General features: G+C 44.7%; 1 protein-coding gene across 2 annotated transcripts; it reads right to left on the bottom strand.

Annotated features, from left to right (window-relative positions):
* Positions 1-551: 551 nt before the first annotated feature.
* NCOA5 (nuclear receptor coactivator 5) lies at positions 552-23,157 on the bottom strand. Of its 2 annotated transcripts, XM_054046395.1 has the most exons (10): positions 23,016-23,157; positions 17,140-17,326; positions 16,472-16,579; positions 12,152-12,218; positions 8,152-8,502; positions 7,771-7,886; positions 7,188-7,314; positions 5,117-5,316; positions 3,749-4,069; positions 552-2,777 (listed from the first exon to the last, which is right to left on the bottom strand). In XM_054046395.1, exons 2-10 carry the CDS (start codon positions 17,300-17,302, stop codon positions 2,113-2,115), a joined length of 2,118 nt encoding a protein of 705 aa, XP_053902370.1. In that variant the 5' UTR covers positions 17,303-17,326; positions 23,016-23,157; the 3' UTR covers positions 552-2,112. The 2 variants fall into 2 exon arrangements, with proteins under 2 accessions (XP_053902370.1, XP_053902369.1); XM_054046394.1 differs by lacking the exons at positions 16,472-16,579; positions 17,140-17,326 and having other exon boundaries at positions 23,016-23,099.
* Positions 23,158-25,403: the final 2,246 nt, after the last annotated feature.

The following is a 25,403-nucleotide window of genomic DNA, read 5'->3' as shown; positions in this document are numbered from 1 at the left end:
CTGGTATCACTAGCCTCCCATCTTCCAATGCCCTAGGTTCAGTTCCCCAGCAGTGCACTGGGGGCCTCCATGCTGCTGACACACCCATTCACACACTGCTGAGAAGTGGGCACAGACCAATGGTTTCTACAGATTGGCAATGTGAATTCAGGAGTTCACAAGGATGGTGTGAGGATAAATACTTGAAAAGCACTGAGAATCTGAGACAAGCCCATAACCTCCCCTGCAATAGGATTACAGAGTCAGGTGCAAGAAAGGGCTTTCACACTTTCTCATTGGCATCTGGCACTGGCCAGTGTCAGCAGGCTTGTCGATGCAGAGGAAAAAGCCCAGAAAGCTCCCTGTGTGGATATTGTTATTCCATGCTAATAGTGGATCAAGCTCCATTACAGAAAGGCACTCAGTGCAGAATAAGATCACCCACCTGAGAACAAGTGAGGAATAGCTATTGGTTTTCAGTCTACACCCTCACTAGCTTCCCTGTGAATTCCCCATGTAGACAAGCCATAAAGCAGGTTACCTGAGGAAACAGACCACTGGCAATTCCTAGGGAAGATCTATTTCAATTTAATGCTCAAGCTGGTTAGTGTCAAACACACAACATCATATTTTTTCCTGCCAATTTTATTAAAAAGTAATGTCCTCTTGTTAACAGCACAGAAAGAAAAACGCTCCAGAACACAAACCATTCAGGACAGAGAGAGTCGCTGCTCCAGGAACTTTGTTTTCTAAACAGTTTCTTCCTGCCTCCCCCAGGAAGCCCCAGAGGCTATGCATTCCCTTTTGCACTAGATATGATCTAGCCAGAGAAGCCACATGCCCTAACAACACGCATCACTGGTTAAAAACTGGATCAGGAATCTCTGCCTGATTTTCCACAAAAGCATCCAGTGCTGCTACTAAAATGTTTGGAAACTTATAAAAAACATAGGAGCCCTCTCAGCACTGCCTCCCCGACCTGCGACAGAACCCAACCTAACCAGCAATCAAATGGAGTCTGCAAAGCTCCAGCAGTGCGTAGAGACCCCACCCCCCACCAGGGAGCCTGCGGTACCCAATTCTGGGAGGGGGAGCTGCACACAGACAAGGGCTTCTGTGGTTGGGCTGTTGATAAAGTTACAGTAGTCAACTGCCCCAAACCAAACAAAAACTTGTGTCACATGTAATAAACTGCTTGTAAACTTGGCTGCTGAGTCCAGGAGAATTGACAGAGCCTTTTAGTTCCCTATTCTGGCCTGAGTAGGAAGTTTTGGTGTTTGGATTTGCCACTGTACCCAGAACAAAAGCTGGAAAGCTCCTCACTCCTGGGTATGGCAAGCAGATCCTTGCTGGCCTCACTAAGCCAGGAAGTCTTCGTCCCTGCTGTGGGAGTTCCACACTGCACTCACTGCCCAGCTTTACCTGGGGGGTCAAGTCTTGCTCATGCTCCCTGAGTTTAGCTGCTACAGCACCACCAGGGAGCTCTCCCCATATCTGGCTCATATGGTTTGTTTTTTTTAAACCACACACAAATACTGCCCACCCAAACCTCTGAGGAAGGTCTAACCACTAGCCACCCAACCCATAACCATCCTAGAGTTCACACCCCTGCAAGAGATGCTTCTAAGGGGGAGGGGAATCAGTCTCAGACAAACCCAGTTCAAGAAGCCACTTTGTTCTGATACGCTCCTTGTGAAATTCTCTCCAGACTTGACTACAGACTGCAGGCATGGTGTAACATGCTGTGCAAACATTACTTGTAGTGGCAACCACCAAGAGCGAGAAACGCAGGTGGGCTGGAATAGCAGCAACTTCCATCGAGGCCAAAATTCAACTACCCACAGAAGCTTCTGAACTCCTTTGTCACTGACAGAGCAGAGCTCTCGTCTCCAAAAACAGCTAACCCAAACCAAGGGGAAAGAGGGGCACTAGCAACACACTCAACAGCAATCCTACTGGAGTGAGTGCTCTAGCCACTGCGGAGGCAGAAGTGGCCTAGGGACAGCAAAGGACCCAGAGAGGGAGAGGACATGCATCTTCAAGGGCATTTGCCCTGGGTCTAGGACAAAAGACTCAAACAGCTACGAGTATGGTAATGGAGAAGGGAAGGGAAATTGGCTCTGCAGCTAGATGTTAATAGTGTCGCTGGTAGGAGCCCATGGGTTGCGGGGCTGAGGGTCCTGCTCGCCCCTGGGCCACTGTCTGACTCACCAGATGGGAGAGCGCAGGGCCACTCTGGATTAGGGTGTCCAAGGCTTTCTGCACACTGGGGTTATCGAAGTTGATACCTGACGAGGATACGGGCCTTTGAACAGCTATGTTGCTAGGGGTAGGCAGACGATTTTGGTGCTGACCATAATGTACCTGGGCTGGCTGAGATGCTCCAGGTCTTGGGCCGGTGTTCCTTGTGGAGCCTGGGAGGGCAGGAAGCTGTGGACCAGGGACCTGTGTTCTCTGCTGAGACTGGTTTAAGCTTGCAGCACTGAGCTGCACTGCCCGAGCTTGATTGCTGGCTACATTCGCATAGTTTTGGTTCTGAGTGCCACCCGAAGCGGCAGTGGAAGCTGCAGAGCTGCTGTTTGCTACAGCAGCTGCTGCCGCTGCAGCCGCAGCCCCACTGTTGAAGAGGCTGAGGATTTTTGCCTGCAGCTCCTGTTGGGGATTAGTGGAGGACACTGTAGCAGAGGTGGCCGAGACCAGGGGCTGAGTGCTCTGATGAGTTTGAGAGCTTGGAAGGCTGGCCTGGCTGGTCATAGACGATCCCGAAGGCGCCCCGAGAGACTGTCTCGACAATGGAGCTGGAAAGAGAAAAGAAAACGGTGAATTCTCTGCAGGCCCATCTGAACAGGCTGTGACGAAGTGGGACCGTTCTTAATGTTTCCCCTAATACTGTGTGAGTGCCTCAGTTTCCCCTATGCATTCCCCTGTGCATTTCTTAAGCCTCTAGGTGGTGGGATAAAGGCCAGTGTGCACAAATCACCGACCCTCCAGTGTGCATAAATCACCGACCCTCTGAGACAGAGGGTCAGTGATTTGTGCACACTCGCCTTTATCCCACCACCTAGAGGCTTAAGAAATGCACAGGGGAATGCATAGGGGAAACTGAGGCACCCACACAGTATTAGGGGAAACATTAAGAACGGTCCCACTTCGTCACAGGCATCCTAGAGGAGCCCCGAGGGGTATAGTTACCAAGCCACGCAAGTCAACTACTGCCCTTTCCTCTAAACGGGTGGGACTGAACTACTCTGGGTGAGTGGGATGGAAGCAGAACACAGGCCATGTCACTTACAGAACCATCTCCATTCACATGACAAGTCTATTCAGTTGGTGTATCCCTGCAATCTCACAGAGAGAATCTAACACCCCAGGGAGATCCCTGAATGATCAGGACAGCCTCAATACTCTAAAGCTATGTCTATGCCGAGAGCATTCTACTGATAAGGGAGAGCTGGCATGTCATACTGGCAACACACTCATGTGGGCACAGCTGTACCGTCAAAGCTGTGCTTTCTGCCACTGTCGTAAAGCCACCTCCCACAAGCAAAACAAGCTACACAGGGAACAGCGCAGTTTTGCCAGTGTAACTGTGCCCACATTAGAGGTTTCTGCTAGCGTAGCTGTCCTTCAGAAATCACACCTTCACCCCCCACCCAACCAACAGTTGAACCAGCAAAGTCTGGTAGCGTAGACACGGACTAACAGACATCTCTGCCTCAAAGGCCTGTTAAGGTACATAGCATTGGAGTGAACATGACAGATAACTTACCCTGCAGAGAGTCAGTACTTCTAAGTACTCGTTCCTTCCGGTCTCTCAGGTAATTGATGATTTTATCGGTCTCTTCAGCAGTTAGATAGCGGTTGTCTGCCAGCAGGTTCAAGAGAGTCTGGATTCCTGGCGGATGGCCCCCTCTGACACCTTCCTCTATGGGTGGTGGGCGTTCGCGTTCCTGCAGAATTGCTTCATCTGCCATCTTGGCAGCCTGTCTGGCTATTTCTTCACGCTCCTTCTCTCGGGTCTCTGTCTTGTAGCGTTCATAATTCCTTGCCACAAGCACCATGGCATCAGCTTGGGGCATGTTGCGATGTTCTGCACAAAAAGAGGCTTTAACTATTTGGACCCCACTGATAGTAGGTGCAAATATTAGGTGCTCCTTCTGCTGACCTGGATCAGCAGATCAGAGTGAACAGGCAGGAGCAACTCTTAGTGTCCAAGCTTGGGCTTGGAACATTTTCCAGCACCACTAACTACAGAAGTGGTTCTCAACCAGGGTAACACCTTTCATATTAGCCTGTTTAGGTGTTTGATACATAAGATGATCTTCCTCAAAACTCCCCTATTGGTAGGAAGAAAGCAGTTCTCTTCCTTACATTGCATACAAATACATCTAACCACTACCAGGGGATGGTCTCTGCTACTTCGCCCCTAGCTCCCCATGAATAGCCCCAGTACCTGCCTCTCTTCTGCTGCTGCTCAGAGCTTTCCCAAACAGCAGAATATCACTCACCTGATTCTTCTCAACTTCCTTGCTGCCACAAGTTCTAATAGAAACAGTGGGAAAAGCCACACTTGTGAATTTCACTCTGCTGATTCCAGGCAAAGCTCTGATCAGCAGCAGTACTGGAGCAATAAGCAGCCAAAAAAAAAAAAAAAAAAAAAAAAAAAAAAAAAAGGTCTTTTGAGCCACGATACATCATAAAACAACAGAGCACAAGCCCGACTGTCTCCTTTGGGGGCACCTTTAAGGAGGTTGTGGCCATTCATTCTGTCTCACAAGAAGAAAGGTGAATGGACCAGGGCATAGATCTAAGAATTGGCGCACACTCTGAATAATACTTGCAGAGAAGGACTTCAGCATCTAAAGAAAAGCTGCCCAGAGCTTCACACCAGAAATACTGGGATTTGCAGACAGAGCACGGAGCCATACTGCTCTTTTCCCTCACAGTGGGAAATCTAGGTTCACTTCAACATTGTTTCATACAGGCATTCGGTCATTAATAGCTATTTATGTCACAGCAAGGAAGTGTTCTGTCTTGTGTGGTTTTCTGCTTGAGAGAAGAATCTCTGAGGCAGCACTGGAAGTGCTTCTAGCACTTCTGAGTGATCTGAATCAGCAGACCATTGTGGCCTCTGTACCTTGTGGTGTGCCAAACATGATGTTAACGGTGCAGGAGCGGTGAACTTGGTGCTGCTGGGTGATGACAATGGCAAAAGGAGACCCTCCTCTGCCCACGTCCTCCAGGGCCTGAGTCAGTGACATTTCTGTGTTGAGGAAGATCAGATCCACCACCATGCCCAGATCCCGCACCTTCCGCCCCACTGACTCGGCATACTCCCTACACAAAACAAAAGCAGTGCACGTTATAATATGCCAGCAATGTACAGAAACCCTTGTGTGTTCACTTCCATCACCTCCAGGCTCATTTTTTGCATCAGTTTAACTCTGTTCAAAACTGAATTTAAGTTAAACGGATGATGCAACTTCTGTATGTGCACAAGGCCCAGCAGCCTCCAGAAGAGCAGATACCGGGTCCAGCTACATTCAGTGTCTTTGGACAACAGGAATTGGAAGCCTGTTGACATCTGCATGCACCAAAAAACATTAAGCGCAACCAAAAATAGGGAGTATGGGTCAATTACTGATCAGAGAGGAATTGGAATCTGCCTGTCTGGATTGTTCAAAAGAGGGCTGGTTTTGTAGATCTTCCCTTAGTCACTTCTTTTGAGCTAAAAGCATGACTACACGACTAATTTAGCATGAACCATTGATCAACAAGCTATAGAAAAGAACACAAATGCTTCAGAACCCAAGATTTACAATCCCGTCTCAGCCCTTCAGATTCATACATTTTAAGGCCAGGAGGGACCATTAGAACATCTTAGTCTGACATCCTGTATATCACAGGCTAGAGAATTTCACTCAGTTCCCCCTGTTCTGAGCCCAATAACTTGTATACAACTAAAAACATCTTCAAGAAAGGCATCCAGTCTTGAAAACATCATGAGATGGAGAATCCACCATTTCCCTTGGGAGTTTGTTCCCACGGTTAATCACCCCGTTAACAATTTGCGCCTTATTTCCAATTTGAATTAGTCTGGCTTCAGCTTCCAGCCACTGGCTTTTGTTCTGCCCTTTAGTACTCAGTAATCAAGATACCTCTCAAACTTCTTTTTGATGAGCTACACAGACCCAGCTCTTTAAGTCTTTCTTTGTAAGGCATTTTCTCTAGCCCTTGAATCATTTCTGTCACTCTCTTCTGCTCCCTCTCTAATTTTTCAACATCTTTCTGACGATATGGACACCAGAGCTGGACGCAGTAGCCAGCCTCAGTCCCACCAATGCTGTACACAGAGGTACCATCCCCTCCCAGTTCACTACTCCCGTTTATACAACCAAAGGTTGGCACTAGCTCTGAGACACACCGGGAGCGCATGCTGGGTTGTTTGTCCATTAGCCCACCTAGACCCTTGTCAGAGTCGGGATGCAGTTGTAGGTATGGCCTGTATTCTTCGTTCCTGTGTGTATGCCTCACATTTGGCTGTATTAAAACACATTTTTAAAACAAGCCCTCGGCTTACCAAGTGATGCAGACTGCTCTGCATGTCTGCCCTGCCATCATTACTTACCATTCTGCCAATTTTTCCATAATCTGCAGAAATTTGATATTTACGTCCAGATCATTAACGAAAATATCAACTAGCATCAGGCCTACTACGGCTGCCTTCAGACCCCCACTAGAAACAGCCCCATTTGATTATGGTTACCCACTGACAAATACTTTGGGGATCTGTCAGCCAGTTTTAAATCCATCTAATGTGTGCCCTTATTGCTACTGCATAGTGCTAATTTTTAATCAATAATTAATAATTCAATTAATAATGAAGAGAAGAGTAACCACAGGCCATTTCAGGTAGCCCTGTATCAATGAAGTACCAGGCTGTTACAGGAAGTGTGTGTGGGAAACCCAGAATAATAGATTTTCAAGGCCAAAATACTTAGTTTTCCCCACCCCAACAAAAATAGAATATCTGCTGTCAAAAGAATTAAAGAAACTGGTTGCAACACTCTTAAATGCTCAAAAGCTACTCTCCCAAATAGCAGCTACAATGGAAACTGCCCTGAAAATCCAGGGTAATTTTTATTCCAAAGCAAATAGCGTCCCGCTACTCAGAGGCTCACAACTGGTCACAGCAACTAGCTTCTTACTTTGTCTGCTTATTAACCACTATCACAGAACAGTCCACAGGCCTCTCTGAATCAAAGCGCCTCTTGATTTCCTCAAAGTACTGCCGGTATAGCTCCTCCCTGCGTCGCTCCTCACGTTTCAGACGCTCTGAAAGAAAGCCAGCCATGGAAATGGAGGAAGTGAATAATGTCAGTCTAACCACTCAGAATTAAAATAAATAAATATATGGAGATATTCCTATCTCATAGAACTGGAAGGGACCCTGAAAAGTCATCAAGTCCAGCCCCCTGCCTTCACTAGCAGGACCAAGTACTGATTTTGCCCAGGATCCCTAAGTGGCCCCCTCAAGGATTGAACTCACAACCCTGGGTTTAGCTGGCCAATGCTCAAACCACTGAGCTATCCCTGCCAGCCTGCCCAACCCCCACAGCAATCCACCATTTCAGAGGTAGATCTGCTGCACTACTCGTTTCAGGGCTGGATGCAACCTTCCACCATCTTCAGGTGGCAGAATATGAAAACCTGCCTATAACACTATACTTGTTAAAAAAAATTGTATTGGAGGCGTGGGGCAGGGGGTGCAGGGAGGAGAAGAAAACTGACCTTCTGCACTCAACGGGGCTCTGTCAAAGTGGTCTCTGTAACGATCATAATAAGGGTCATCCTTCCTCCGGTAATAGTCTTCCAGGCGAAGGTAACGGTCATAAGCATCATCTCTTCTGCAAAGCAAACGATTCACAGCCTGCTGTATGTTCAGAAGTGAAAATTCCAGGCACCAACATCATCCCCTCATGCAACCCCAACTCTTCCCAACATAATGCATGCAAACACTCTTCCAGGTTAATCATTAAAATACGTACCTGGCTATCCTCCAGATGGTCAAACTACCACAATCTGTATGAGGACCAACAGGTCCCAATTTAGTATCATCACCACAAGAGAGGCAGCAAATCACTAGAGCTCCAATCCAGTAGTATAAGATACCTGTACACAGGGTCCCGTGGCTCCCTCACATCCCGATATCGATCATACACAGGATCCCGTGGGTCACGCAGGTCTCGAATGTCCCGGGGGTCCCGTAAGTCTCTAGGGTCCCTGATGTCCCGGGGCTCTCGCAGATCTCTAGGATCCCTGATGTCCCGGGGCTCTCGCAGATCTCTAGGGTCCCGGTGGTCTCTAGCATCTCTGGGATCACGTACATCTCTACCTCGAATATCTCGAGCGTCTCTGGAATCTCGGCCATTTCTACCATCCCTTGGCTCTCTTCGTGGGCTCCCCCGAATAGGGGAGCGATCACGTCTCGCATCTCTGCCATCCCCATACGCATATGGTTCTCTGAGGAAAGTACCAGGGAAATGCCATTAGACAAAAAGCACGAGCACTGTCAGCCCTAGACCTCTTACCTGGGGTGGCCACAGAAACCTTTTGCTCAGCAGCGGAATCCTCCCCTCCTATTCCCCATCAAAACAAAAGCAGCGAGACAGGTCCAAAGGGTTGTGTCAAGGCATTTTGAAAAGGTTTCTTATTCAAATGCCTTGCACAGCCCAGCAAGCTCCAGAAAACACCCTATCTGGACCACCACTCGAAGTGCAGGATGTTTGTGCAAGACAAAGGCAGGCAGCTAACAAACCATCACTCAAAGATGTCAGGCCTCACAGCCAGTGAGGAATTTTCAAGCAAAACATTTGTTTTTCGGACAACTGGTACACAGAACCCCGGGTGTCATGTCCTCCCATCCACTAGGACACTGTAGTTAAATGTCAAAGGGACTGTTTTAAGTCATTGAATTGAAAAAGGAGAGCAGAATCCCTGAAACAATTCCATCAATATTGCCACGTTTATGAAAATGTGTGTTGTGATCATGAAGACCATATGGCTGGATTCTGTACAGTGATGAGATGTTCCCTGAAGGAAATCAGTGTGACTGCATGATGCCCCATGTTAGGACAGTACTAACCGAGCCAGGTCGGGATCATCAGCAGGATCATGATTCCCAATGGTACCTGAATGTCTCCTCTCACTCAGGCTTTTAATTGTAGTACAGCAGCATGCCATCTTCAGTCAGAAGTACACAGAAAGAGAGGTGAAAGACTGCATGCTTTTTTCCAAAATAGAATGTTTCCCAAATAATGCTCTGTTTTCCAGATCTAGCATAGCCTTCAATCCACTCTAAGCCATAAACATACAGTACGCCTTAGGAATGGAAGTGCTGAGCGTCGAGCAGAGCAGTATGTACTCTCACATGGCAAACATCTGCAGGACACTTACAATTGTGAGAAGAGAAACACTTGAAAGGAAGTATTTCATTGAGATTTTTAACCAACACTTCCAATTGCTAAATTCCCCTTGGCTAACTAGCCTAGGTCCTGAAGGAAGTATGGAACATGCTATTCATTACTATAGTTTCTTTCACAGCAAAACGAAGGCAAATCCCTCCCGTAAGTTCTACGTGGCTGACAATTTCATTTTGGAATCAGTTGGAGAGTGAGTATCAGGATTAGCCAGCTAGAGGTTCAGGCTTCAATACCAAGTTGATAGATACCTACCCAAACCCAGCTGATGATTACTTTCCTATGCCCCTCTTCTCTGAGCAGTGAGGAAGTTATGTGGATTCCATGTAATAACTTTGACCATTTGCTTCCAAGGGATACACAGTATTCCCTGTGGTCTTTCTTTATAAGCCAGATACAGTGTGTATCCTGTAACATGAACTATTGTTTTACCCACAGGTAATATATACAGTGTTTTCCAGTGATCAGAATGTATCTGCACCAGGGATACAGTCTCCCTGTGATATACGAGAAGATGCACCATATTTGAACATGATCTATAGTGTAACCATCCTCAATATCAGGGAAACAGTTTCCCCTCCTGCTTTACACTTTATACAGACAGGATATAGAGCATATCCTCACCAACGATGTGTAGTGTAATCACACACTAGATTAGGGATACACACAGTATTCCCCACTCATTCTGCAGTATAACTAGAGGAAATACATCCTGTATTCTCATCTGTAATCTGCAGTGAAACCAGAGTAGATACCACTGCATCCACCTGGAATGTACAGTACAGTCAGACACAGGGATACAGAGTATCCCATATCCTGCTGTAAGCCATAGGGTAGAATACAATACAACCACCCAAGACTGCAATGTAATTGCATTGTATATGGTATTAATTCCCACTCTGTTTACCTAAACAGGTATACAGGCCACATCCATCCATTATCTGGAGTGAGACATCGTGAACAAGGATGCACAACAGCTGTTTGCCCTCGGTGATGCAAACACTCACACATAGCATCAGCTGCTGCTTGCTCAAACACTCCTGCTCACCTGATGCCCAAGGCATTGGCCTCTGCAAATCTGCTTGCACTCCTGTGGCATCAGCCTCCGCTTGCGCTCCTGCGGCATTACCTGATGCCCATAGCATCAGCCTCCGCAAATCTGCTGGCGCTACTGTGCCGTCGTCTGAACCCCAATGCCCAGCGGCATCGGCCTTGTGCTTGCACGCGCTGCTGAACCATTGCCCGAACCCCAATGCCCAGTGGCATCGGCCTGTGTTCGCGTATGCTCCTGCGCCATCGCTTGAACCCCAATGCCCAGCGGCATTGGCTTGTGCTCGCACACGCGGCTGTGGCATCACCCGTACCCTGATGCCCAGTGATTTTGGCCTCTGCTCTCACATGCTCCTGTAGCATTGCCCAATGCCCAGAGGCAGCGGCCTGCACTTGCATGCTCCTGCAATGTTGCCCGACGCCAAGTGGCAGCGGGCTCTATAAATCCACTTGTGCTCTGTAGTATAAATGCAGCAAATTTTACAGTATACGTCTGCATTCTGTATCCCCAGACATTCAGGATTTACACGGGAAACCCCATACACTTCTTACTCCTTCTATGAGGTCCAGGAAGGAACATATTCGCCCAAGATCTCTAGTGTAACTGAAGGTAGTGTTGACCACACTCAATGACAAACAGAGACACACAGTATCTGCTGGGACACCCCTGTAACTGGACATAGCCATAAACAGTAGCCAGCTGTGGCCCACTGTATCTATGTACAGGAACATGGAATCTCTACTGACACAGACACGATACAATTTGCAGTGTAGCTGTGAAACATGGATGTTTGAGACTGGTTACATGTAGTGTTCATACAGTTCTCAGTACTGACATTGACATTTCTCCCTATGTGTACACAGCTCTGTCGTATAGCCAGAGAAGAGGCATACTGCGTCAGAATGTAACTGCAGTGTTCACCCACAATCCATAGTAAAACATGGACATTATTCAGGAGTCTCCTCCTGCAATGTAGTTAATTCATGTGTCTCTTCTCAATCTGCTGTGTGACTGCACAAGAAGAGTGACACACAGGGACTGTACACACTGGGCCTATTTATTGGGGGAGGGATGCGTGGGAAAAGTAGGCAGATGCCCAGTATCCCCAATGTAACTGTACAGAGAAGGATGACGGTATGATACAATTGCACATGCAGAAAGGGAAGTTCTCTCCCTGTAGTGTGCGTTGTCTGCATAATCATTTTCCAGGCTCATGTGAGCACTGGAAGCCTTCGACATCAGAAGATGTAAAGTGCTGGTATTCTCTGTTGCACAGCATGGCAAATGCTATATACCCATTGTATTCTCTATAGACGCCTTGTTTCCCTGACACTTAAGAGTCAGGAACAAACAGCAGTCGTTCCCCAACAAATTTCACACAACCTATGCTGCAAAATGCAGCATCCAGTTGTAGTCACAGCAGCAAACACAAGGTTTCCCTTGTGCCTCCTGAGCTGTTGGAACCAGTGAGGCCCTTCGCACATGGAAGGGATGGACACATTCTAACTGTTCACTTGAGTGTCTCCATTCTGTTGGGGAGGTGGTGGTGAGGGAAGAAAACTAGACATTTAGCAGAGGAAGGAGGGCTCATACCCTAAAGCCTAACCTTCCTAGTATAACTCACTGCTTCCAGGTACTTTACCTTCGTGATGGGCTGGACCTTGATGAAGCCTTATTCATATTTCTTCTTTCCGCTGCTTTATTAATATCTGAAAAGAATAATCAACCCATCTGTTCAATGCTATGGAACAAAAAAGAGATCGTCAGCACATTTTAAATTAAAGCAATAAAAGTTCAAAGACAGCCATATGGTGCAAGGAAATCCATTCAGCCAAGAGGCATTGTCACTTTAATTATTTTTATTAAAATTAAGATAGTACAATGCAACGGGTTGGTCATGGATTACTGTGATTTCCAGCTAAAAGAAGTGGACAGTTTGTATGAAATTCTATCCCTTTATCATGTTTAGACCCATGTCCAGACTCCTTGTCCCATAAGAGAACACCACCTCTTTCTCCTGTAGTCTGTGGACCAACAGCATGCAGCTCCATGGATTCCAGGAGAAAAAGTAAAGAGTCAGACAATCCTTCGTGAATGAAAAGCTGTTGGCTAGTACACTTCATCTCAAAATTCAAAGCCAGTCCTGTTCGATGGAGGATGCTGTCATCCTTCTGGAAAAGAACCCAAGGGCTCTCAAAAACAAGTTCAATTGACTTCCAAGGGACTGTTGTGACATCAAATTGCACAATCTCCACCTCTCAGGCAGAAGGATCCAAGGGACTTGAAGTAAAAACTACCCCATGAAGTGAACTTCATGCAGTCATAACACCATCAAGTCAATGTGATGCAAATAAATGCAGACATCAGACATTTTAAAATTGTTCATGTCTGAGTAACTGCACAGAAAATGTTCCTTGAAGTGTTCAGAGTGGAACACACAAGAGAACTAGGGAGCCACAAGGCTGTAACCAATTCAAGAACACAAGTTCAGCCAAAACAGCTGATAATATTAGTCTGGAGAGAAATGATGAAAACATCCATGGTAGCAGAGAGATGATGAGGTTATTATCTGAATGTGGGCAAGAACAAAACCACTCCAGAGTAACGGTTGGTTTAGGACGTTTTGTTCTCAGTCATGAGAACCTTTAAAAAAAGAAAATCACCTAAATGCTACATGTACCACTTGTTTGAGGATTTAACAATGTAAATAACAGTAATGAGTAGGTATTTAAATAATGTATAGCTTTCAATTTTCCTGCATTTGGAAAAAAAACAAAAACAAGGCATGTAGAGTTCTGGAGGCAGAAACATGGTGGCTTTACTATCTACCTTCATTTCCCAAGCTTTTCATGCTGAATTTTAGTTAAAATTAAAACAAAGATGCTAGTTTCAATCTTCATTCTTACTCTAAACAAGAAAGGATGTGTTCTCTCTTTTGACAGTGAATGAAAAGGCAAATACCATTTGTGCATTAAGTAGTGGTAACCCAAGAAACCAGTGGCATAAAAATTCACAGGATATTATTTGAGACAGATACATTAGTTTAAGAAATGGATGGGCGTTTTGTCTATTTAACGTGGCAACTTTCTACCGTATTTACCTTTAGGTATGCTGGACATTTATTCTCTGAACAGATCTATTTATCAAGGAGACAATTAAAGGAGTTTCAGTGTATTTGTAAAAGTATTTTAGTGCAATGCAAAAATGGGGTTAAATTATTTGGTTTCTTTTAAGAGGTCCCTATGTGTTCATGACATTTGACTTTAGCACACAGAAAATGTAAATCTAACGTAGTACTGTTTTCACTGCATTTTGACTTTTCATTGCAGGATATTCTTTTACCAAATGTAACCCTTTAAGTGCAACACTATCTGCTTCCTTAGTTTAAGATTTTATGTCTTCAAACTGGACATACATTTAAAGGATTCTTCTCTTCTGAAAAATGGACAGTTTTCAAGAAAACTTTATTTGGTGCCATCAGCATTTACAGATTAAATATTTAACATTTACAAAAACACCTTTTGAAAAAACTTAAAATCTTGTGTTTTGGAAGATTTTCATAGATTTTAAGGCCAGAAGGAACCGTTGTGATCATCTAGTCTGACCTTATGCACAACACAGGCCATAGGATGTTCTTGACTTAATTTCTGCTTTCAAATACAATAGCTGTGGTTGCACTACAGCATAGCAGGTTTTTCTAAAATGTATCTTGATTTAAAAATGTACAGTGACGAAGAATCCACCACAACCTTTGGTAAGTTGTCACAATGGTTAATTACTCTCACTGTTAAAAATTTGCACCTTATTTCTAGTCTGAATTTGTCTAGTTTCATCTTCCAGCCAATGATCTTGTTATACCTTTGTCTGCCAGACTGAAGAGCCCTCTATCAAATTTCTGTTCCCCATGTAGGTGTATTTACAGACTGCGATGATCACCCCTTGACCTTCTCTTTAAGCTAATTAGACTGAGTTCCTTGGGCCTTACCAAAAGGCATGTTTTCCAAGCCTTTCATCATTCTCCTGGCTCTTCTCTAAACCTTCTCCATCATCTGAATTGTGGACACCAGAACTGTACACAGTATTCCAGTACTGGTCACACCAGTGCTGAATATAGAGATAATATTAACTTCCTAACTCCTACACAGTATTTCCCTCAACACTGCATTAGCCCTTTTAGCCACAGCATCACACTGGGAGCTCATGTTCATCTGATTATCCATTGCCCCCCCAAGTCTTTTACAGAGTCATTGCTTCCCAGGATAGAGACCCCCTCCTTGTAAGTACAGCCTTAATTCTTTGTTCCTCTAAGACCTTACATTTGGCTGTAGTGAAACACATTGTTTGCTTGTGCCCAGTTTACCAAGCAATCCAGATCACGCCATATCAGTGACCTAGCCTCAATTATTCCATTCCCCACATTTTTGCAGATGACACAAACTATCAATAATGATTTTATATTTTATTCCAGGTCACTGATATAAATATTAAATAGCATAGGGCCTAGAACTTATACCTGTGGGACACCACTATAAAACACATCCACTCAACCATCATGCCCCATTTACAATTATGTTTTGAGGCCTAACTATTGGTTACCCAGTTTTTAATTCATTTAATGTGTACCATGTTGATTTAATATTGTTCTAGTTTCTTACTAGAATTGCTGTGCAGAACCAAGTCAAAGGTCTTTCAGAAGTTTATTACATAAACACTACTGCATTTATCAACCAAACTTGTAAACTAATCAAAAAATATCAAACTAGTTTGACAAGATCTATCTTCCATAAATTCATGCTGACTGGCATTAATTGGACTGCCCTCCTTTAATTTGGTATATTCAAATGTTGTATCAACTGTTCCATTATTTTGCCTGGATCAGTCTCAGCTGACAAGTTTATAATTAGTCTGGTCATCCCAATTACCCTTTTTAAATATTGGCACAGCATTATCTTTCTTCCAGTCTTCTGGAACCTCTCTAGTTTTCCAAGACATCCAAAAAAAAAAAAAAAAAAAAAATCAACATTAATGGTCCAAAGAGCTCCTCAGCCATGCAAGTTATCCATATCCCCTGATTCAAAAGCATCTAACCTTAAGGAGGATGTTAAACAGCAACTACTAGCTACACTAGAAAGTATTTCTTTATTACTATATGATGATTACATCTGGCTTTCCCCCCCAAATACAGAACAGAAATATTTATTGAACATTGAACTGTCTTTTTTGCATAACTGACAATTCTACCATTTCCATTTTGAAATGGGCCAATACCACTGTCAGGGTTCCTTTCATTCCTAACATACTTCAACTCCTCCTTACTGTCCTTAACTCTGCTGGCCATAGATTTCTCCTTGTATTCTCTTGCTTCCTTCATCAATTTTAATTCACATTTTTCTGTTTAAATTCTCTCTCCAGTTGACTTGATTAAATTGTTTTCTGCTTTGTGAAACTGGTCTTTGTAAAGTACCACAATGCTTCATATTTATATTAATTTATTCTGTTTGCTCATAAATATAACCAAGTCATGATCACTTTCACCTAAGCAACCACACTAACTTTTAGTTATGTGATCAATTCCCTTTATCTATCAAGATGACGTCTAGCATACAATAACAAAGGATTTAAAAAAATGAAGTTCAGTAAGGGCCGGTGAACACTGGAGATTTTTTTGGTTTAGCACCAACTACTTGTTATGCTGTGCTTTACATATGCTTATAGTGCTATTTAAATACTAAAATATAAAAATAAATTTGGAGAAAGATCAAAATATCAAGAGGGAGCAGAGTACCACACACAAGACTAGAACAAAACTCAAAAAATATACAGTGCCTAATGCAAATTTCGATTAATATTCAAGGCAGGTTTCACACAATGGTCTTTCCATAGATCTTTAAAAGAAAAAGCCTTCTTTCTACCCAAATGCATGCTGGCATCAGTACGAGTAGCATGGAGCAGTTTTCCTTACCTAATCTATACCCTTTAAAAAGGCGACCCTTCTCACCGTCCAGAGCGGCCTGGACGTCTTCTAGACGTTCATACTGCACGAACCCATAGCCATGGAACATGCTGAGGGCTGGAAAAATTAATAGCAGGGCAAGACCAGTTACAACTAAGGGACAGTACTACCACATGCAGGCCATTATATAAACCCCACAGGGCTGAACAAGCAAAGGGACTTTACCCAAGAACATCTATCCAAGCTTAATAGGAACACTCAAATAAGTTAACCAGGACCAAAGCGAAGGAGAATTTACAACAAATGGAAAATAATGTTGCTAAGGCGATTATGAAATGCTATATAACAGCCCAACTTCTTCTGACAAGACAGTGATCAAAAGGCACTAAAGTGACCAAGATCCAATTAAGAGAATACGAGAGCCCTAGAAAGTATAGACTTGTTTGGTATAGTCCCATACTGCAAACCCAAAAGAATAAAAGAGAAACTGCCATAGCTCTAACATGCCTTAGGCTTCAGTTGTACTAAAGGAAGTTAGTTTTCAGGGAAAATGCAGATAAAGAAATGTCACTAAAGGTCACTTTTTTCACTGTCACCCTTCTCAATATCATCAGATGTGGCATGAAAATTAAGTTTCTGACTATGATTTCCCAGCCATAACAAAATAAAATACTAACCCCTGATTTTGCCATATTTTGAAAATATCTCTTCCATTTCTTCACGGGTCATGTGGTCTGTGGGCAAATTGCCGACAAAAAGTCTTCTCTCTAAATCCTGTGGATTGGTGCTGTTAGTGAAGTCGCTCTGTTTGATGCTATTGCTCGTGCGTCCTCGAGCCATTTTGTTTTCGTTCCAAATGCAACTCTTCGCAAAAAAGAAAAATGGCCATGCATATCATTTCACATCCACGACAATTACAATTACATTGGAACAAGGTTAAAGTTAACATGTTTGCAGACTAGAGGCCAATGGGTCTGCCTTAAGCAAGCTGCATTCAAGAGAAATCCTTACACAGATGATTTGGAAGTTTGGCAGAAAACTGTATCTTACGTTGTGTTGGGTTTAATCTTCCTGTCCTGCTAAAAGGAAATTACTGGCCTAAACCCTTAATTTTAAATCCATGATTGATCCCTCTACGGATATTTTTTCATTAGTTCAATTCCAAACTAAGAAAACAGTAATTTTATATAGGAACATCCTAATCAGTAAATCTAATTAGTGAATAACTATCTTAGGCTTCTCTACAGGGCCCACCACTGCAGCATCTAAGAATTCAGTACATTGGTAAAAAATACTAATTAAATAGATAAAACAAACAGGAAACAGACATCTTCACAGTAGCAGTGTAAAATGAGACAAATATAACAGCACTAGCATGAATGAAAAAAGATTTTCAAAAATCTACAATTAATTAAAAAAATATTTTGAATTGTCAGTAATTGAATCACTTAACCAAAATACATAAAGTAGAATGATCTAATAAGTGAAAATCTGATCTCCCATTCATACCAACACCGAGGTTCATTTCCTGTGTCCCAATCTGCTTCCCCAGCAAGAAATCATCTACTATTGAAGCCGGGTCTAAAAATTCCCTAGTGTACAAAGACTCCCCACTTATTCATCTCCACCAGTAATATCTACAGTAGAATTTTATAAACATTCTTTACTGTAGACAAATCTAGAGATACCAGCAACATCTTCTTGGGACTATGATACATTGGCCTAATTTTGGTTTTGGGGTTTCGTGTGGGTCAGAGTGGATTAATTTAAATCAAGTGGAAAGCTCAATTTTAACGAACTTTTCCATTTGTACTTGAGTTATTTTCTAAAGAAAAGTGCACTTGCATTGGTTGGTATAATCATTAAAACATGTTGATTTACAACTAAAAGAACCTTTACATTAGATTCTATATACCTTCCTACTACCTAGGTGGGTATACTATAACAATAAACATTTGAGCAATTATTAAGCTTATTATTTTCTTAATCTTAATTGTATATTTTTAGTATGTTAGAAAATGGTGATATATTGTTTATTTACTAGATAATTAACTTTTTGCACATAAATTATGTCCGGGTGTATTAGAATAACTGGAATTTAAATGCACAAAACAGCATATAAAATGTATGTTAGTAAACAAAACAAGCCCTTAATACAGTATAACCTATTGTGCCATATTTATAAACCTTGACCACAAAAGTTAAGTTTTTCCCCGATTCTCTCTTTATATAAAAAAAGCAGCTTTTAACTCCAAGTTTTTGATAGCTGCTCATAGATTCCACATATTTATTTTTTATTTAAATGTTTTAAGAGAGTGTAAGTAGTTTAGGCCCTAACATACTGTATTATTTCAGATTTCATTTGAAACAAGTTTAATTTTTAAAAGAAAAATTTATCACAAACTTAAAAATCCAATTTAAATTAAAAAAATCACAGTTTTTTTATTTTCAAATAAAATTGTTGAATTTTATCCAGCCTGGTGGGGGTGCTGGGTGGTGTTGGAGGCCTGTGATATACAGAAGGTCAGACTACATGATCTGGTGGTCCCTTCTGGCATTAAACTCTCACTCTAAGAGATACTGAAACTATCACCGCTAACGTATAGGCAGGGTTTAAAGCTTTAGGTTAAAAAAAAAAAAAAAATCAGTAAAACCCTAAAGCAAAAAATTCAGAATAGGCTTAAAGACACTAAACGTTAGTCTCTGCAAATAGGTAGTTGTTTAATAGAGGGATTTTAACCATCTCTCACATGGAGAGTTCACCCCCAGGAGTGAAGAGTGGGGGTTTTGCTGGAGTGGGAGTTTATTTTGGGGGTGGGAGGAGTGAAAATTAAGAAATTACTTGGGAAAATAATTTTGAACACACCAATAAAATCCTTTTATATTTAGTTATGAGTCATAGTTTGACTAGTCCCGCAACCACAAATCCTAATTACAATCAGTGTAGTTTTCTTTTAAGACTAGCCTCTGGATAAGCAAGTTAGACTCCTTAAAAGATAAAATGGGTTTGCACTGTTTTTTTTAGTGCCACATAATTGTGCCAGGGAAAAAAAAAAAAAAAAAAAAAAAGTGGCATTCTGTCACAAAACCACTCCAGAATTTGTAATATCAAGGGACCTTTTCTGAAGGTCATTCGCATCTATGACAGGTTTCAGAGTAGCAGCCATGTTAGTCTGTATCCGCAAAAAGAACAGGAGTACTTGTGGCACCTTAGAGACTAACAAATTTATTAGAGCATAAGCTTTCGTGGGCTACAGCCCACTTCTTCAGATGCATATCATATGGGGAATATCATATGCATCCGAAGAAGTGGGCTGTAGCCCACGAAAGCTTATGCTCTAATAAATTTGTTAGTCTCTAAGGTGCCACAAGTACTCCTGTTCTTTATTCGCATCTATGTTCATAGTAAGTTTGAAAGGCTAGTAACAATATTTGTTTCACTTACACAAGTGAACTGCAAAGGGAAAAGATGTGCTTGTGTCAATTTTTGCTTCTTTATAATGTATAAAGAATGCCTGAAAGGGTTGTTTATTTACCTTCAATATCAGAAATACCACATCTTGTGCACCCTGTCTTTACAGGAAGACTAGCTGAGTGTTGACACTCATCAGCTGAAGAGGTAGGTGGTGTGAATATTTAATGAGTTTTTCCTGAAACTGTTTTCAGGCATTTTAAACAAACAGGTATAAAACAAGAGTTTTAAATAGTCAAAGTAAAAATCCTTTCCCCCTACTCAACTGTCCAAGTTTCAGTCTCTTGAGATGTCATAACCCTACTAATCTCCAGGTGTCCATAGTCCTACAGCAAAAGCGGGCTGGAAAGATCTTGATTTCTAATATAAAAATCACGTAGAAAATCTTTAGGATGAAAAAGCCTGTTCTTTCAACATCATAAAGCAGCAAAAAAGGACACACTTTTCCTTTTTCAGGTAACCTTTGAAATCTGCATGTCCCATATGTTAAACTCTACTTTAAAAAGTAGTTAGTATAGGGTTTCAATGAGAGACTATTTACTGTTCCCAGCTGCTGTCTTCTCTTCTTAGTTGAAGACATGGGTAAGGTCAGTTTCTTAATACTGAGACTATCAGAGTCATGTCCCACTGCAGGGATACTGCTTCAGGAAAATGAATGATTTCCCCATTCAGCTTCCTTCTAAGAATCCAACTAAGGGAGGCTAAGGAAGGAGTCCCAGTGTTGATAGGGGGCACAAGCACAGGTCACTTGAAAAGAAAGCTTAAAAAAAAATAAATCTCAGAGTGGCAATGCACTGAACCCAATCCTCTGCTAGAGAGAGTGGAAACTTGTCTATGATGTACCGGCAGAAAGTAAATAGCAGGAATTTGATTCTACCCTAGGAAAAGCAGCTCTTCCTCCAGACAGGTGGCTTTGGGTCAGACAAGCCAAAGGAGAAGGAAAAGAGCAGGTGGGAAGAACGCTGAATGGGAGAATTTCACTCTCCTAGAGCACTGTACTCAGCTGTTTCTGTTCCCCTCCCCCCTTTTTTTTGCCCCTGCCTTTAGACAGAAAGCAGTAAAATGTTAGAAATGGCAAATCTCTCTGATCTGTTTACAAAACTAAGGGTTTAGCATTTCACAAGCACCTTCACACTTTTTGGCCTAGTGACAGAGGAGAAAGTTGGATATGATACCATATTCTATATCACTGAAATAACATATGCAAGTTTGTAAAAGCACAGCTACAAAAAATTACTAGACACCAACTGGCTACAGGACCATAACTTTCATGGCTACCTCTAGCTAATAGTGATGGTGGTCTCAGGGCAGGCTAATGCCATGGCAAGAAGTCCAGCTCATCCTTCATCATCTTTTTAACTGTCACGAATGTGGGAAAAGAGTTCTGTATTTGCTAATGAAGAGCCACCCCCAGACCTTGCTAGGGGCTCCACATTTTGTATGAGGCTTATGCTAGTAGGGATCTTAAATCTGAAGTTCCATCCAATTAACCATTGGGAGGGATCTCCTATCCAAAGCCTCCTGGCTGTTGCAGGGATTGGGGAGAAGGCCTAACACTCGCGTTTTCGTCAGTAAAACGTATGCCCCTCAGGGGTGTGAAAACAACAGACCCCTGCCCGATGTAAATTGCACCGACAGAAGTGCCGGTGTAAACAGCACTATGTTGGCGGGAGACACTCTCCCATCCGCAGAGAGAGGTACAGCGGCACAGCTGCAGCAATACAGTTGTGCCACTGTACGGTCTCTAGGGTAGACACAGCCACAGTCTATCCCTGCCTACACCCTTTTTGGTGCCCTCCTCACCTGTGACTAGTGCCAGTCTCTTTGGCCGTGCTCCTGCTCATGGCTTTTCCAAGCAGCACAGTGTAAGACACAAAGTTGACATTTCAGTGAAACTGACCCAAAGTGTATTAAATTCATGCTGCTTTGCAAAGCTCTGAGGAGCAGAGGTAATGGAGCTACCTTTTGCATGCTAAGGCCACATCTTGATGGGAAAAAAGGTGTTTTTCCAATTGCGTTAAACTAACTCAACCCTAAGCAACTGAAAACCACACCTCCAGGAAGAATTCATTTTTTTTTTTTTATAGAGATATCCCATCTCCTAGAACTGGAAGGGAGCTTGAAAGGTCATCAAGTCCAGCCCCCTGCCTTCATTAGCAGGGCCAAGTACTGATTTTGCCCCAGATCCCCAAGTGGCCCCCTCAAGGATTGAACTCACAACCCTGGGTTTAGCAGGCCAATGCTCAAACCACTGAGGTATCCCTCCCCTAATCCTAATCACATTCAGTCTACATATGGAAGTCTTTCCCCCTCCCAAGGTAAAAGAATTAGAAACCTTTTTTTGAAGTCAAAACAAATTCCACAGCAATTAATTGGACACTTTTTATTTGTTAGAAAAAGTTTCCCTATTCGCTACTAAACCTGCCCCTGTCCACGAGGGGATTCAGGAGCAAACACATTTGATTAGAAGATTCAGCATATCGATCCTGAAACATTACCCCAATGTTTAGCGGAGTTCAAAGACCAGGATAAATCGGTGTGTATAAAAAGCTTGACCACAACTGGGCAGTTTTACATCAGCGGGGGGAGGAGGGGAAATTAGCAGTGCAGGAAGGCCAGAAAAATTAACACATGTCCCCCGAGGTTTATTTTGCAATACAGACTTTTATTCAAATATTGACACGTGCGTATAAAGAAGTCTCACTCGCCAGCATCTTCCGGCGCGGGGCTCCCCCGCCAGGCCAGGCCAGGCCGCCTCGAGCGCACGCGTCTCCACCGGGCCAAGTTCGGAACCTGCTTCTCGCCGAGCTCGAGCCGCCCCGCCACGCGGCTCCCCGAGCAGAGCCCGGCGCCGCGGGGATGGGCGCGGCCGCCGCGGGGTCCTTCGCGCTCACAGGCCCCGCGGCGCGGAGACCTCCGGCCGCTCGCCGCTGGCCAGGCCCAGCCCGGCTCGGGCCGCGCACGAGCGGCGGCAGCCCAAGGAGGCGGCCGGGCCTTGGCCAGGCCACGGGGCGCCGCCGCCGCCAGCCCGCAGGGAGCGCAGGCCCCGGCCCGGCCCCTCTCCCCGCCCCCTGCACTTACCGCTGCTCCGGAGCCCGCTCTCCGCCTCAGGCCGCCGCTCAGCTCCGCCGCGAGGACAAAGGCGCCAACCGACCCGCCCAACCGCCACTGGACCGCACGGCGAGGCGAGGCGCTGCCGTGCCGGAAGGGGGGGCGTGGCGCTGCGACAGCCCCGCGATTTACGGCAGGCCCCAGAGACAGTCACGTGCCGCTTCCGCCATGACAGCCGAGGCAACGTCGTGGGGGCAGCAAGGAAATGGCAACCCGCTCAGGATCCCAGCATGCAACGCGGCAACCCCTGGCCTTCGGGCGAGCCCCGGTGCATGCTGGGGGGACTTGTAGTCACCACGATGTGCTCTCTGCCCCAGCCCCCTCTCCCCCCCAGTCTGCCCCTCCCCCTCCAAGGGCCACGCCCCCAGCACCCCCTTCCTTCCCCCCTGGCCCTGCCCTCCCCCCACCAGGTCACCTCCAGTCAGTCCCCTGGCCCAGCTCCCCTCCCCTCCCCAGGTCTAGGAGATAGGTATAGCTCCATAGCTTATTGTTTATTTAACTTCTATCCTCCTTAGGCCTGCCCCAAACAGCCCTCCCGGCTCCTCTCCGGCTGCAGGCTCTTGCCCCTTCTCCTGAGGCATGTGGTGCTGCACTGGGCTGGGCCCGTGTTGAGCCAGCCTGGCACTGCCCATGTCACATTTCGCAGTCGCTGCCCGTGCACTTGGAACGAAGGCTGGCCTGCTACACTACCGTTCTCGAGGGAAATCTGCCACCATCGCTACCAGTAGTGGGACCCCACCTGTGTTACCTGTGGGGGCTCACTAGCAGACAGGGCACATGTGGTTTTATCACCACATAACCTACACTTTTCTCTGAACAGGGCTAGACAAAGCGGCAGAAAGACACCGGCCTGTCTTCACTGGCACTGCCACAGCCACTGCAATAACCGGGATGTAGACAGGGCCATGCAGGGGATCACAGCTGGTGGAGCTGGAATAGCCTCTTTAGTTCCCACCTTACCCTGGGATCTAAGGTCTGACCATGCCCGTTCTCCAGAGCTTGGCCATGCCAACTTGAGGACTTCCACAACCCAATGCATCTCTCTGTCAGGACGGTTCGAGCCAGGAGCACCACATGGTGACGCAGTTATACTGACTTAACCCCTGGTGTAGACAGCTTCTCCTGTCAACATAGCTACCTCTTCTTGGAGATGGGTTAACTATGCTGACAGGAGAGCTTTCTCCCATCGGCGTACAGCATCTTCATTAAAACACAGACCTGCCCTAAGTGCTAAGGAGTGCAGTGAACTGAGGTGAAGCTAGCGAACTCGGGGTGCTGCTTCCACAGAGGCAGTAAATCTGTGCGCACTGTGGGTTTCCACAGGTTGAGGGACTGGGCACTCATGTAGAACACACTGGGGTGTCCAGACAGGTTGGAGGGTCCTTTGCCCTGGAGCCAGAGCAGAACTCTGTGGGGATACTTAGCCCCCAGATTTAGCCACAAGTTCTCTCTGGTCCAAGGCCTCACTCTGGGAACCTACGGGTTTGTCTGCAAATTGCTAGCCTGCAGAGGGCAAGAGCGGGCTTGCCGAGCCCGGAATGGGGCAGTTGTGTTGGCAGCAGCTGGTAGTTTTGAATGAGTTTCCCCACGTGGGCACAGACAAGGCTCCCTCACACTGTGAGCAGGGTGGTAGTTATTCACCCTGTGCCCCTTGGGTAATCCCCAAAACGGGGCAGAAGGGCTCCCTGCTCTTAATTTCATCCCATTACTCCTCAGTGATACCCTATGCACCTTAAACGTCAAGTTCACACTCTGCAGGTATTTCCAGACTGCAGTCAAGCTTGCTATGTTGTTTGCAGTGTTGTGGTAGCCAAGTTGGTCCCAGGATATTAGAGAGACTAGGTGAGTGAGATCATATATTTTACTGATGTAACTTTTGTTGGTCCAAAACACCCTATCGCCTGTGAGCGAACACTTTTCACAACGTGATCACTTCATATCTGACCTCTCAGTCCTCGTCCTCAAAGGAAACCTGCACAACGCCTTGAAAAGACGTGTCTGGGAGCTTAAATTTGCTCAAGCTTTGCTTGACACTCAAAATCATGGTCTCAAGAAAGACACTGGATTTATGGCTTATTACAACAATCTGTAACTCACTACCCCCGTTTTTTGTCCTATGACTGCAGGGGTGTTGACAGGCCACTTCACCTTGCATGGTCCCTTACACTAGAATATGTGTTAACTACTTCTGCTAAACAATCTGTTCCACCTTGTATTTAGCTGTGACACCTTGGGCAAGTCTATACTAAAAAATTAAGTCGACCTAGATTATGTCGATTTACAACCACCGCAGTCATTAAACTGCTTTTGCACGTCCACACTACACTCCTTGTGTTGATGGTGCACGTCCTCACCAGG

Source organism: Malaclemys terrapin, chromosome 12, assembly GCF_027887155.1.
Source record: "Malaclemys terrapin pileata isolate rMalTer1 chromosome 12, rMalTer1.hap1, whole genome shotgun sequence".
Classification (NCBI taxonomy): domain Eukaryota; kingdom Metazoa; phylum Chordata; order Testudines; family Emydidae; genus Malaclemys; species Malaclemys terrapin.
The sequence above is the reverse complement of the archived record's forward strand: the minus strand, read 5'-3'. Positions and strand labels throughout refer to the sequence as shown.

Excerpts from the sequence above, each read along its gene's own strand:
- NCOA5 (XM_054046395.1), bottom strand. The coding sequence starts at position 17,302 with ATGGCTCGAGGACGCACGAGCAATAGCATCAAACAGAGCGACTTCACT. Across the intron at positions 12,219-16,471 it reads TTTTAAAGGGTATAGATTAG|ATATTAATAAAGCAGCGGAA; the intron begins GTAAGGAAAACT and ends TATTCTTTTCAG. Across the intron at positions 2,778-3,748 it reads AAGTACTGACTCTCTGCAGG|CTCCATTGTCGAGACAGTCT; the intron begins GTAAGTTATCTG and ends TTCTCTTTCCAG.